The following is a 14,787-nucleotide window of genomic DNA, read 5'->3' as shown; positions in this document are numbered from 1 at the left end:
CATTGCTATCATGAGGTAGATTTAAGTGAGGGAAGGATTAAGGCGGCAAAAACACGTGGGTGGTCAAACTGTGATGAATATGCGTTGACAAAAGAATTACTACGAGATTAAGATTGATGAGTTGATCGAACAGTGAGGATTGTTGTTAGAACATACTCCTAAATTCAAGTTACACCTTGTGTGTTATTTGACTTTTGGTCTTGGGGCCGGGGAGACGTGTTGTTCAATGACCCAGACTTCAAGGTGTTTCAACTACCATGCACGGACGGTGACGGTGGTCTTCCACAGTCACATTTCATGCCAATTTGGACCATATCTTTTCTTCAGTTATTTCATTTCAGGTCCGTGAACATGTCTTTCTTTCTTTACTAACCGTGAATGTTTATTTTCCCTTCTTCTTTCAAGTGCAAGTATGGATGGAATCGGACACTCTGGGGCCGTTTGGGTGAGCTTAAAATAAGTGCTTTTTGCTTAAAATAAAAAAGTGGAGTAGAAGTCAGAAGCAAGTTAAGACTTATAAGTGATTAAACTGTTTGGGAAATAAGTAGAAGTCCTGAAACAAAAGCTAGTAATCCTAACTTCTTTTAAGTGCTTCCTGACTTTTTACACAAACGGTACAAATAAGTGCTTATAACTTATAAACGCAGAAGTCGACTTATTTATGTGCTGCCAAACACCACCTCTTTTTAAGTAAATACTCTCTCTGATATTGTATATAAGCAGAAGCGGCAATATGATTGCAAACTATTAAACCAGTCTAAATCAGAATAAAATTATAATTTTGAATCAATATAAAATTAAATGAATTTGATTTAGTTTATAATCTTGCATCTCTCAGATTCGAACTCATTACTCTTTTGGAGAAGTGAAGATCTCGAACCAGTACATCAACTCACCTACACACGCTATTGTTTGTATTTACTATTCCATTATTATTGTCACTTCAGTGTATTAATTTTTGTTCATTATATAATACTAGTTGAAAAACCGCGCGTTGCGGCGGTCTATAAAAATTATATTAATGATTCAAAATTAATATTTGTAGAATAAAAATCAATTTGCGTCGACTTATAAAAATTATATTGATGATTTAAAATTAATATTTGGAGAATAAAATAAATTTTATATTAAACATCTTGATGCAATACGAATATTAATATTTAAAATTGCAAAATTGGACTATGATTCATGAGTGAAAAAATGATAATAAATTTCTACATGTAATTAACGATTTAAAGCACGACGAATCTTAATTTTAATTGTGTGTTTTTTATTTTTTGAAAAGTAATCATGTTCTTGACTAATATTATCATTAACTTTTCTACTTGTGCTTCTTTAAAAGTAATCATGTTCTTGACTAACATTGTCATTAACTTTTCCAAACACTGCTTCTTATACATATACACCACTTCCTGCATATAAAAAAGTAATCATGTTCTTGATTAACATTGTCATTAACTTTTCCAAACACTGCTTTTTAGACATATACACCACTTCCTGCATATAAAAAGCATACGGCTCTTTAACAGAACTGATTGATGACATCTAGCCATATACATCGATCGCCCAATAAAACAGACAGTAAGCTTGCAAACAACAACAACTACGTCCGACGACCGAAACAAATATTATAAAGGAATAACTAACAAACATATATCACTGTGATTAGGGGTGTGCATTCGGTTAACTGAAACCGAAATTTATTTTGGTAAACTGAAACTGAAATTCTATGAAAAACTCTACCAAATACCGAACCGAATTAATTTCGGTTTTGTAACCGAACCGAAATTTAAATTTCGGTTAATACCGAAAACTAAAATTATTAACCGAAATTTTTAGAAAAACTCTGAAAAGTGAAAACTATGAAAATAATTTGAAAGAAACATCATTACATCAAGCATTAAGATAATTTGTTACTTAAAAATTACCACATAAAACTTCAGTTAACCGTTCGATTTTCGGTTAACCGCGTTAAAAAACCGAATAACTGAAAAATGAAAATTTAACTACTGAAAACCGAACCGAAATATAAATTTCGATTAACTGAACCGAAATTATTTCGGTTATTCGGTTCGGTTTTCGGTTAACCGAACCGAATGCACACCTCTAACTCTGATATTGAGAGAGAATGTAGGTTGGGTTTAGATGATCCAAAAACCTACAACCTACAGGGGTATTTATAGGTGTAGAGAGACTTGTGTGCTACTCTTTTTCATAATTAAATAATCTTAAATAGAATCAGATTAAAAAACTTGCAAGATACTATATTCCATAAATAATCTGAAACAAAATCAGATTAATACTTGCAATTTATTATATTCCATAAATAACCTGAAACAGAATCAGATTAATTTATGCCAAGATATATACCATATCAATTAATCTGAAACAAATTTTTTTAACAAAATCAGATTAAAACTTTCAAGTTACTATATCCCATAAATAATCTGAAACAAAATCAGATTCTGAAACTTACTTCTAATATATCCGAAACTAAAAAAGGTAGTTCTAATTTTTGATAATTTTCATCCAAAAATTCCAGAAAATTAGAAAAATAGAACGGAGCAATGTGAGAGGCGCCACCTACACGCCCCCCGCTTCTCCTTTATATAAGTATATTGATTTGTTCTTATTTATTAAACTAGTTTACCCATAATTCCGACTAAAATCATAACCACATTTATTAATATATGGTTTGGAAATGATTTTAATCCATTTATAAAAAATAATTTTAAGTATGTAGTCAAAGGATACATAAAAGTCTAGGTGACTTATAAAAATACCATATGGAGTAATTTGTTACACGGCTACCGGCTAATCAGCATGTCATTTTTATAACAAAAATTGTTTTTAAATACTTGTCTCTCTCACTCTTCCAAAAAAATTTATTGAATGATTTTTCTTTCCAATTTTTTTAATTCAAACTTAGGTGGCAATGTACAATTGATTTCACTTACGCGGATACCCTCTATGCACATCAATCTTACATTCGGGGCCGGAGGGAATCATCAATAACTTATATAAAGGAGAAGCGAGGGACGTGTAGGTGGCGCCTCTCACATCGCTCCGTTCTATTATTCTAATTTTTTGGAATTTTTAGATGAAAAATATTATATTACAGAATCTGATTTTGTTTCAAATTATTTATGGAATATAGTAGCTTGAAAGTTTTAATCTGATTTTGTTTCAGATTATTTAATTATGGGAAAGACAAATTATTTATGGAATATAGTAACTTAAAAGTTTTAATATGATTTTGTTTCAGATTATGTAATTATGGAAAAAGTAGCACACAAGTCACCTATAAATACCCCTACAAGCGAGGGGCGTGTAGGTGACGCCTCTCACATCGCTCCATTCTATTTTTCTAATTTTCTGAAATTTTTGGATGAAAAATATCAAAAATTGTAACTACCTTTTTTAGTTTCGGGTATATTAGAAGTAAGTTTCGGAATCAATACAGTAGTTTGAAAGTTTTAATCTTATTTTGCTTCAGATTATTTAATTATGAGAAAGAGTAGCACACAATTCTCTCTGCACCTATAAATACCCCTATAGATTGTCGAGTTTTGGATCGTATAAACACAACCTCCTCTCTCTCAATACCACAATCTTACCTCTCTTTAGTGTAGTTCTCTTGCTCGATTTCTAACGCGGTGGTGTCGTTCTTCTACAACGATAAAAGAAGGCTGTTTATACAATATTAAAAGAATAAAGGTTGTTGCAAGTAAAGGTAGTCATATACCGCTATGTTGGAGTCGATAAATCCAAACACGAGAAAAGAATATAGTCTTGACATGATATCGATGGATGATATTAATTTGAAATTTATTTTATTCTACAAATATTAATTTTGAATCATTAATATAATTTTTATAGCACGAAGCAAATTTATTTTATTCAACAAATATTAATTTTGAATAATATAAATTTTATAGACCGCCGCAACGCGCGGCTTTTCAACTAGTTTTATTTAAACAACCAAAGCCCAAAAAGTGAAACTTAACTCTAGGCCCATATACAACAATAAGGGGAAAGAAGCGTGCGTACTCGGTCCGGAAAGAAAAAGGGGTGTCTCATATATCGGGTCTTTACACACCCACATCAGCGAAAGAATACTCCGGAGTAGTGGAAGGATCCCGAAGGTAGTAGAGTGGTAAAGATATAAGAAACACCGTCAAATTGATCCACGACCACCCGTTCTGGGAAAGGCGAAATTTCATGATGTCGCGACTACTCTCTCTGATTGTAGCTCTGCTAAGGCCAGCGGCGATCTAGGTCTCTCTTTTTATCCTTTTCTTAATTTAAAGTTTTTATATATTTGGACAATTTTATTCTGTTTTCGAGTTTTAGTGGATATGGGTGCTCAATGTTCGACATTGTGGATTGGTAACTCGGTGTGTTGCATGCTTACTTGAGTTCGGAGAAAGAGTTTAAGTTTTACCTAACGTTTGATTCTGTTACTGCGTTTATTCGGATTAATTTTTTGTGATTCTGGATACTAGCTATAATAGCTTCCTTGTTGCTCGTGATGCTATCTTAACTTCCATGAGATATATCGTGGGAGTTTTGCATAACGATAATATTTCTTTTCAGAGAGAGAGTAAGTATATATTATTTAGCCTATTGAGGAGTTGGGTTGTGCAATTGAGCTGAGTCAGATGTTGTATAGCTTGTACACGGGCAGTTTTTTTCTGCTCAAATGTTTTGTTGCTCTCTTGTACATTTAAAAGGAAAAAGATTAGTGATGTGAAATACGATAGCTAAGGATCTAGCTGAGCTGAGCATGCAATGATAATTTTTTGGACTATGATAACATGTTAAACAATTAATGCATGTATATTAGGATCTCAACCGCTGCTAACATTAAGAGATATGCATGGCTAGCAGGGGTTGGATATTTATTCCTTAAGTAGCAGAGCCACAAGGATTCAGACATTAAATACGTCCTCTGCGTATTTTTAATATTTGGCTCTTATAATTTCTATGCATCTAAAAGTCTATCTTGATCAAGCTGACTGGGACAAAACTATTAGAAATTAGAACTGTAAAGAGTGCAGAACTCCGGTAGAGCCCATTAGGCTGTGAAAGTGTAACTAGGAACAAAATAAGGAATGAAGTTCTGCTCGGACCAGGGATATTATAAACCATGAAAATTGACTTACTACTTTTAATATCTTAATTATGTATCCAATTGCATTAAACTAGCTGCAAAAATGTAATATTTGAGCACTTAACCGGGATGCTTGCTAAAATGAGTTTTATGCTTATATTATGCAATGGGTTTTTTTGTGTGACTAAATTAGCAAAATCACCGAAGGAGCCTAATTGCGGTATCAAGGATTATACAAATTATGGAATTTACTACTACTTTAGATAATGCTTTTCTTCTCCAGGAGAGCTTTTATTTTAGGAGCAAAATTGAAAATTAAAACACAATACTGCTGGAAGTGTAAGGCTGAGCAGGTTTGGGATTTCTAGCATACAGATATTCAGATTAGTCAATTGCAGCTAATCGGATAAATCATGAAAATAATAGCTTAAAGCAAAGTAATTAATCTTGTAACAGCTATGAGTTAAACTGTTCCTTCAATTGCTTTAGGGAGTTGCCAACAAAATATTAACACAGTTAGCTAGTAGTAAAATTCCATGTGGGTTGTTCTCTACCAGAGAAAACACATTGCCCAGCTGGATCTTGAGCATGCCCAGCTGGTCTTACTCTGTTGGGCGGTGTGCTCTCTGAAGGTATATCTGTTCTATTCGCTTGGTGCGTCATAGGCTGTATTTAGTCTTCCATTTATGATTCAGTTGGGTATATAGACTAGCGTAATAGTAATTTGATTTTAGGTATATTTTGTTGTTCGTTTGATGTGCCCTTAAACTTTCCATCCTATAAACGAAGCATGAACAGTTCGCATCGTTATTATATTCTATCAGATGGTATGTGCTTGTAGTCATATGAGTCACGCATGATTATGATCATCCACTCACACGTAATACCATGTTATTCTGTCAGAAGTTAGAATACAGTTTAATATAATAATTTGCATCCGATTAAAATGGGAGGACTCAACTAAATCTTCTTACAGTGCCACTTGTCAAACTCATTTGGTCGTAGAAGATAATGGTTTTAAGAGACGTTAATCTGCTCAGAGAATTGATTTCAATATGAAAAGGCTCTTGATTTTTTTTTAATATGTAACAATTGTCTGAGATCATAGCCCTCAATATATTTTTGTTGGCTAAATCTTTGAGCATATTCTCCTACCTTCTTTTGAAAAGCTATTAGGTGTTCCTAACCTACTTTGTAATAATAAACTATGTAGTTTTCTCAGAAATATTAACACACTAATAGAGACAGTGATGAAAAGAAAATTAAGGTCTTCTAAAAGCTGTTTCTTGGCAATTTTTTAGTTATAACGTGGGAGAGGTATTAGAGGTAACAGCTTTATGCTCTGATTTTATGCGGCAGCACACCCTAGCACTTTCTTAGCAACTCAACTGGTTTAATTTATATTCCATCAAGAAGGGGTTTAGGAACATCAGCATCAACGTCTTATAAACAATCAAAAATTAGGCTTAACAACAATGCCCGTGCTTCGCACGGGCTTCTATGCTAATTTTAATTTAGAATCGGACGCATTTTTAAAAGGTGTTTGGTTGGGGCTAATGGGGCTGGTAACAGGAATGGGAAGCCCATTCCATAACTTACTGTTTGGTTTAAATTTTTAAGAGACAGGAATGGGAACCTGTATACCTGGAGCCGGTTAATACAAACCTCACCTGTACTCTGGGTTACCAAAATTCATTCTCCAGCTAACCTAACATATCTGTCGATTATTTTTTTCTTCCTCTCTGCTGATCTCAATTCTCTCTCTTACTCTCACCCTCCCTCCCTTTCCCAATCTCACTTTGTCATCTCTCTCTCTCTTTGACTCTCCCCCTCCTCTCTCCCAATCTCTCTCTGTCATATAGCTCAGTACTCAGGTAATTACGTCTCTTTTGAATACAATTTTTTGCACAGAGCTCTCACCATATCTATATGTAATATATGCATATAAGTGTGTATGTTTGCTCACCATTTATGCCAATTTACGGGTCTTATTATTTGTTAACAAGGTGCTCGATAAAATGTCCAAGTTATATACTTCAATGTTTTTAAATGCATCTGGGTCAACTTGCATTCGAATTTGTTATCTTTTTCATCTGATTTATATTGTTTCAGTGTTAGAATATATATATTAATTCTCTTTTTGTGCAAAATAATGCCAGGGATTTGGAGCCTGGTGACGGCCTTTGCCTTAGTTCTGCTCTAGTTTTCAGTAATCATATCACAATAGTAAGTTGGAAGCTCGTTCCCAGCGCTTTATTGTGTGTTATCAGATTGTGTGTATTTTCGTAATCTTTTTATTAGAAGTAATGTGTTTTTCATTTCTTCTCAGAAAAATTAAAACTAAAATGTCCCCATTAGTAATCTTTATGAGAATTGGATGAGAGTCGCATTAGTAATCTGGGTCGTATATATTGTCAATATATAGTGTCATATATATATCAATATAATCAGTGTATAAAATAGTAATATTAAGACTTGCCTTTGCTCTAATTAAACCTTGAAGGCACCTCCCACCATTTAGGTCTTCTTGGTGTATTCAAGAGGCTTCTATAAATTATGAGATACTGGTAGAATAAATTTGTACAAAGTAGACCTTGGAGTATTTTTCCTCACTATAAATATGTCAATTTGTTATAAAGTTGATACTAACAAGAGCATGATTGGCACCAGATGTTTAATCTACTCTTTATGGTTTCTCTTCTTAAATTAATCTGCTTTCATTTTAATTTTTCAGTTTTTTTTGATAAAATCTTCTTTCCATAGTTTTCGTTGTGATTATGTTTGTATCTGTTCCCTAATTGGGGATCGCGTGTGTCTTTTCACACTTCACATCTTTATCTACTTAATTGCATATATCAGTAATATTATATGGATTTGTTTCTCGACTTGCATATATTTTTTGTGGAATCACATGTTTTAGAGGTCGGTTACTGTTGAAGCCATGTATATTTGGAAAGAAATGTTACTCTAGCTACCATTATCAGCAGGAACAATTTTCCTAGGGTTGAGTAAAAAGTTAAATTCAATTTTATGACAAAAAATGGGGAATTATTCCCATCCAAATCCGAGAATTTCTATGCTTTTCAAGTTCTGTTTAAACCAAACAAACTTCCTATTTTTGAACTCCATGCCACATGTGCATGTGTATGGTCTTCCATTAGGATTTTTTTAGGCGAATGGTATAAGTTATTATTCCTAGTTTGTTTTTCTTTCTCTGGATTAATTCATACTACTGAATTGAACATAGCGGCTTCTGAATTTCTTGCGAGCTAATATGTATGAGTTTAAGTGTCAGATCGCATCGTACAAAGGTATTGATTTTCTTATCACTATTATTATATATTAAAACTAGGTATCCACTGTTTCAGAAGCTTTCTGTTATGGCCACCTCCACGTTTCCACCTCCCCCACCATTTTACAGGCTGTACAAGGATTATATTCAAGACCCCCAATCTGCTCCAGAGCCTCCGCCTCCGATCCAAGGAACGTATGTTCTTTTTGGTGCCAATTACACTGTAAGGGTTTTCATTTTTTTTTGAGACTTCAGTCAATTTCCAATGGTAGTCGTATACGCAAATATTTATAGCAAAAATGGAGTTCTGTCACCGAAAAATCTCTGTCTAACTAATGATCAACTTGAATAGACTGATGATGCATTACCAAGTTTGGAAGAGCAGGGTGTTCGTCAGTTGTATCCTAAAGGACCAAATGTCGGTATGTCTGCTGTGTACCTGTTTCACTTCTTTAATTAGTATCTTGTTTGATCTGAATATTAGCATTTTAACATTTAGTGTCGGTAGTGCTTTCTAGGTCATTAGTAGGTGCCTTTAGATTGCTATATTAAAAAGGTGAAAATAGTAACCTACCCATTTGAGTCTTCAACTATTTTCTTGTTTACTATTATTAGAAGTAATTTTGGTATTAGAAGGTCATATTAATATGACAAATGATTAGTTAAAGTTTACAATGTAAACCCCCCCATTCCACTCTATTACTAGAATGTGGTGTTAACTTACTGTTCTTCAAAGAGACATTGTATAAATTTTTTTGCAACAAAATATAAATTTTATTAAAGTGTTCATCTCTTAGTTAAACTAATTTTCTTCCACATTAAGATCTTGTAATTTATACAACCACATGTTAGTTACAAAGTGTTCACCTCTTGGTTAAACTAATTTATCCAACTAGACCTAACACATGTCTTGCTAGATAACATGTCCTGAAAATCATAAGTTGGACCTTCTACTAGGTCAAATTATTCCAAAGTACATCACCAGGGTTGGTTCAGCTCCACAAAGCCTCCAACCTTGTAGCTTATTCTCCCCATCCCCATCCCCTGATCCCCACACTCAATTATTTTCTCAGTAGTCTCTAAAATTTATTTTGAAGAATATCCATAGTATGTGAAGTATGTGCTTTTGCTGCTGCATCACCAAAAACACCAATAAGTCCATAGCACCTTTAAAACATCTAGTTTTCAAGAAATTGACACTAAGATTCTACATCTTCTCCATCACGAGCTTTATTAAGTAGTAACTTCCCAATACAATTTCGTACTATTTCCATGACCTATATTAATTGTTCAGATCATCAATTTTACATTCTGTAGGAAGTATAACATTATGTACCCTGGGAGTTGATTGAGTGGAGTTGTGTATCTACATTGTCCTATTATAAGATTTAATCTATATACGTCGATAATTATTCTTCATCTGACGTAAAAAAAAATTTTGAGTAGAATTATTTGTACCATTTTATAAATGTAGCGGTTAATCCCCTCATCCCCTGACAAACAGGTTCTATTTCTAAGTTTGTGCTGGTATCTGCAGCATATCTCATTACCCTTGAATGATTAAGCTTAGAAGCTCCTCCTGCAAGTTTATATCCATGTTCATTTGTCTCTGGAAAGTAAATCCCTTTTTAAAATCAGCTTCTTCCTATACTAGTTCTGTAAAGATAAATTAACTATAACATTCCTTTCAACCTAATATGTTAGCAAAACTCTCCCTTCACCCAAATATGTATACTGTATATGTATTTTTTCCTTGGAGATTAACAGTATGGTTTCTGCTCTCTCCGTATTATCTAACAGTAGTTGAAGAACATTTAATCCTCTTTTCCCTACCTCCAAAGCTAATGGACAAGCTTAGAAGTAGACAAGTAAGAAAGGAGTTTCTGATATTCCTTTATAACATATACTGATTTTATCTTTCAGCATGCCAGGTGTTGGCATTAGTAGTTTAGTATAACTGAGTATAAACTCAATATTTTGCATACATTGCAAAGTTAATACCAATTGAAGTTTTTTATTTTTATTTGGGCCTATCTTGTGGTGCTATTTTTCATGAAGTCATCTGCTAATAAGCTATATATAGTCGGTCACGCTGATGTCCAACACTGTACACTCATTTTAGATTTCAAAAAGGAACTGAAGTCGCTTAACAGAGAACTGCAGCTGCATATCTTAGAGCTTGCTGACATTCTTGTTGAGCGCCCGTCACAGTATGCCAGGAAAGTAGAGGACATATCTCTTATATTCAAGAACATGCATCACCTTCTCAATTCTCTGCGTCCTCACCAGGTGGGCTATCTTTTACCAATTTTTATATTTAAAGTTTTTCGTGTTACATAACACTTCCTGTGGTACATTGACCATTTACCAAATCTATCCCTTTCAATGTCAGGCCAGAGCAACGTTGATTCACATGCTTGAACTTCAGATACAACGTCGTAAACAAGCCGTAGAGGACATCAAGAGGTTGGTTGCTTCCCAACTCAACTTTGTGGAAATGGTATATTTGATATTTATTTACAACTGTATCATTCTTTTGAAATTTTATGGGCTCTCTTCCTGTGCCATGTAGGAGGAGGGAAGAGGCACAAAGAATTCTTAAGGAGGCACTAGCAAAATTGGATGGACAGTAACTTGTGTGAGATTGGTTGTTAATGTGTTATAGATTACTCTACTTGGTAAACATGTTCTCCTATTTGACAAGCTACAAGCAAGATTAGTCAAGACGATAGACGTAGATGAATATTCTGATGGTCCTAAATGGTGTATGTTTCGATAGGTGGTGTATACTGTTAACTAGAGATATTTGTATTGAATGTGAAGTGATCATATAAGTTAAACCGGGATTAGTTTATACGGGATTCAGTATAAAACCATTGGCCTTAAACAACATAAAGCAAAACAAGAAGAGAGCATAGAGCCACAGGAGACGAGACAAGTTGGTCGAATGCAAATCCTACCCACTGTATACAATAGTGCATCGACATACAAATGGTACATAGACAATTGGTCCTCTCGCTGTTAACTTCCAGCCATCCACCAAGTAAACAAAGAAACAGAAATGGCACCTACTATTTCTATATCTTATCATCATATCTCTAGTGTCATACACTAAGCAACTTATCATATCTTTATCACTCATTACCTTGTTCTTTTTTCACACTCTGATGTCGACTTGCATGTTCTCCACAATGTAACGCATCATTTAAATAAATTCGAGACGGAAATCAATTAAATTTTGACACATATAATTTGACTAAATTTTTTGTGGCTCGATTTTAAAAATAGGAGTACACCAGAGGAAGGTGTGAACAACAGCTGGGGCCTGGGGACATGAGGATTGAAACTTCAAAGAAGAAAAATACAAAAAGCATAAAATCACTGCAAGGCTCTTTAATGTTTGATCTGTATGTAATTTAATATTGCATGTATGAATGTATAATCAAAATTTTGCAATGAGTAGCGGATATGCTTTTTCGAATGTCCAACGCATGAAAGAATAAACAAAGCAAGCCACTATCAGGCATTCCACAGCACAAAAACTCACTACGTACGAACCTCAGACTATCAACGGTCGCCAAGCTTTTAAACCTTGTTTGCTCATAATAGCTGAACATACTTTGCAACAAAACAACATTAGCTGAATTTTTTCGCATAAAAGAGGAAAGTAAAGTAAGAGAACTTATATTCAGTATATTCCCTTGCCGAAACTAAGTTCGAAGAGGATAAAATGCAAGCAGATCGACTGTTTTCAAAAAAAAAATTGAAAATCCGATCCATAATAGTCGAATGATGATAACATACATTCAGTGAAAAAATAATTAATTACGTCGGATGACACTAATCATTCTGTATATATCAAAATTTTAGAATAAAATGGTTGGACAATATTTTTTTTGTCGGTCATGATAAGAAACTAATGTTACTTTAAATATTTATGTTTAAAATAAATTTAGATTGTTAATACTACCAAATAAGAAACCATATAAAAACGACAATTTCATCCACATTCATAATCCCTTGTTTTCACTTTATTTAACAGGGCAAATGCCACTTAAAGCAAATTAAAAACAGTTTCTTCTACTTTATACTACATTACTACTAGTCGTATTAAACTTTTGTCCACTTGTTCTTTTTCTTTTTGTATCCCGTGGCCCTTTCTCAAATCGATCAACACCACTCCGGCATATTTTATCCAATTGGACATAAGGGTAACAAAATGTAGCATCTTCTTCTTAACTTTTTTGATTAAACTAACCAAAGTGCTAAATCTTTCTTCTTCAGGCTTCTTTCTTCTTTAGGTATCCACTTTTCCCTCCACCACAAGAGTTCCAAAGCCTCTGTCTTTTAGAGTCCCATATCAGCGGAAAAAACATAATACTCACATTTCCGTAAATAATATCCTCTTCTCTCGATAACAAAAAGTCGAATATATGTACAGTATAATTTGGCACTACCAAAATGTATATGGGCGTGCATATTATACATCGTTGGTGTAGTTAGTGGCATATATCTAAGCTTACATGGAGAGCAAGATATGAAAGGATGATCGTCATATCAACCACTTATCGACACTAAATTAATCTTTCAATATAATGGCTTACATCATTTCCACATTAATTTACCAAGCATCCAATCACCAAGTGAGCATGCGCGCACCACATGTACGATCACGATTCGTTTAAAACAGCAAAATAACTATTACGATCCTTTTCTCGCAATATAAATAACATCAATGAACATACAAGTTTCCATACAGTGCAGCTTGTTAAAGTGATAATTAATCAAAAATGGAGGAGATGAGGAAGGGGCCGTGGACAGAACAAGAAGATGTGCATCTGGTTTTGTATGTGAATTTATACGGAGATCGACGATGGGATTTCATAGCGAAAGTTTCAGGTTTGAAGGTGGCGGGAGACAAGTAATATAGGTAGGCTTGTCTGGGCATGTACGCTAATTTAACAAGAACAATAATTGACATGGCTTAATTTGTTTTAGGTCTGAAAAGAACAGGTAAGAGTTGCAGGTTACGTTGGGTGAATTACCTTCATCCCGGTCTTAAACATGGCAAAATGTCGTGTCACGAAGAACGCCTTGTGCTTGAGCTTCATAACAAATGGGGCAATAGGTTGGTTGGAACATGTATTAATCGGTGATTTGTACTACTGTGACCGTGATTTGTAGTAGCGCGGATTTTTTTTTTTTTTTTTTTTGGTATCGTTTATTTATTTATGTGATTATAATTGTGTGTTCATGTGCAGGTGGTCAAGAATCGCGAGGAAGTTACCTGGGAGAACCGACAATGAGATCAAGAATTACTGGAGGACTTATATGAGGAAAAAGGGTCAGGAGAAGAAGAGGGCTAACTTGTCATCTCCGTCGACTTCAGTGTCGTATAATTCTTCATATTCGTCGTCTTGCACAGTGAATTCGATGAAAATCAAGGATACTAATGAGAGGAACTTCTTTGATACCGGGGGAGTGGCTGCCAAGGGTTTAGTTAGTGATGCGGAAGAGATTAAGAAGGGGGACTATTCGATGGATGAGATATGGAATGATATTGTTTCGTCGGATGATGATGCCATCACACCGGTGTTTTCAGCCTTGGCCTCTCCTATCTGGGACTACTGTCCTGACTCACTTTGGATCACTGATCAAGAGAAAGATACTAACATGACCGTTCCTACAAGTGAACCATTTCATTCCTTGTTTGGACAAGAGGACATCGCGTTTTTTGCAGGCTAATTAACCGCTTCTTTCATTCGTTATCACCTACTTCATCATCCTAGCTCCTAGCCTCTAATAATAATGTTGAAACTCCATTGTATATAGCCAGGAGTTTCCGAGTGCTGAACTCGGTGTTGATCATCTAGGCTCTAATAACTCTGTTTTTACTATGTTCCTGCTTCGGTTTTTACAAGTATCATAGGAATAGTGCTCCGAGAGGAGACTAGTAAGTAGTGACTTTGTTGCTCTAATCTGTGATATATGTATATGTGTGCTGCAATTTGTTTCTTCCCCTTGCTACTGTGTTTCTTTATAATTCATGTCGAAAGATCAAGAACAAGGCAATAGTTGATAAATCTGAAAAGAACATCCAGACCCTAATCAAGCTAAATTACAAAAACTTAAAGTAAAAACAGTATAATTTGGCAGTTGGTTTCAGCTACTTTAGCCAATGAAAAACTCAACATTAAAAGTAAAAGTAGCCAATATCTTTTTGGTTAGGCAGAGGCCCATAATTTAAAATTGAATCTAATTTGTAATTGATCATGCTGAAATTAAAACATTAAACTAATGGACAGTATGCAATATCCAGACTACTTTTGACATGCATATCATTTGGGCATATTAAAATAACAACACAAAATCTTAAGGAGAT

At 34.3% G+C, this 14,787-nt stretch overlaps 2 protein-coding genes across 3 annotated transcripts; both read left to right on the top strand.

Moving 5' to 3' along the window:
• Positions 1-4,047: 4,047 nt before the first annotated feature.
• LOC108220029 (mediator of RNA polymerase II transcription subunit 7a) lies at positions 4,048-11,245 on the top strand. Of its 2 annotated transcripts, none has more exons than XM_017393667.2 (7): positions 4,048-4,278; positions 7,273-7,339; positions 8,466-8,628; positions 8,758-8,827; positions 10,528-10,694; positions 10,798-10,871; positions 10,978-11,245. In XM_017393667.2, exons 3-7 carry the CDS (start codon positions 8,494-8,496, stop codon positions 11,036-11,038), a joined length of 507 nt encoding a protein of 168 aa, XP_017249156.1. In that variant the 5' UTR covers positions 4,048-4,278; positions 7,273-7,339; positions 8,466-8,493; the 3' UTR covers positions 11,039-11,245. The 2 variants fall into 2 exon arrangements, with proteins under 2 accessions (XP_017249156.1, XP_017249155.1); XM_017393666.2 differs by having other exon boundaries at positions 4,056-4,278; positions 8,482-8,628.
• A 1,905-nt stretch (positions 11,246-13,150) lies between these two features.
• On the top strand, positions 13,151-14,425 carry LOC108220417 (transcription factor MYB59). The gene is made up of 3 exons (XM_064094612.1): positions 13,151-13,304; positions 13,404-13,533; positions 13,667-14,425. Exons 1-3 carry the CDS (start codon positions 13,196-13,198, stop codon positions 14,148-14,150), a joined length of 723 nt encoding a protein of 240 aa, XP_063950682.1. The 5' UTR covers positions 13,151-13,195; the 3' UTR covers positions 14,151-14,425.
• Positions 14,426-14,787: the final 362 nt, after the last annotated feature.

Source organism: Daucus carota, chromosome 5, assembly GCF_001625215.2.
Source record: "Daucus carota subsp. sativus chromosome 5, DH1 v3.0, whole genome shotgun sequence".
Lineage (NCBI taxonomy): Eukaryota > Viridiplantae > Streptophyta > Magnoliopsida > Apiales > Apiaceae > Daucus > Daucus carota.
This window is presented reverse-complemented; position numbering and strand designations above follow the sequence as displayed.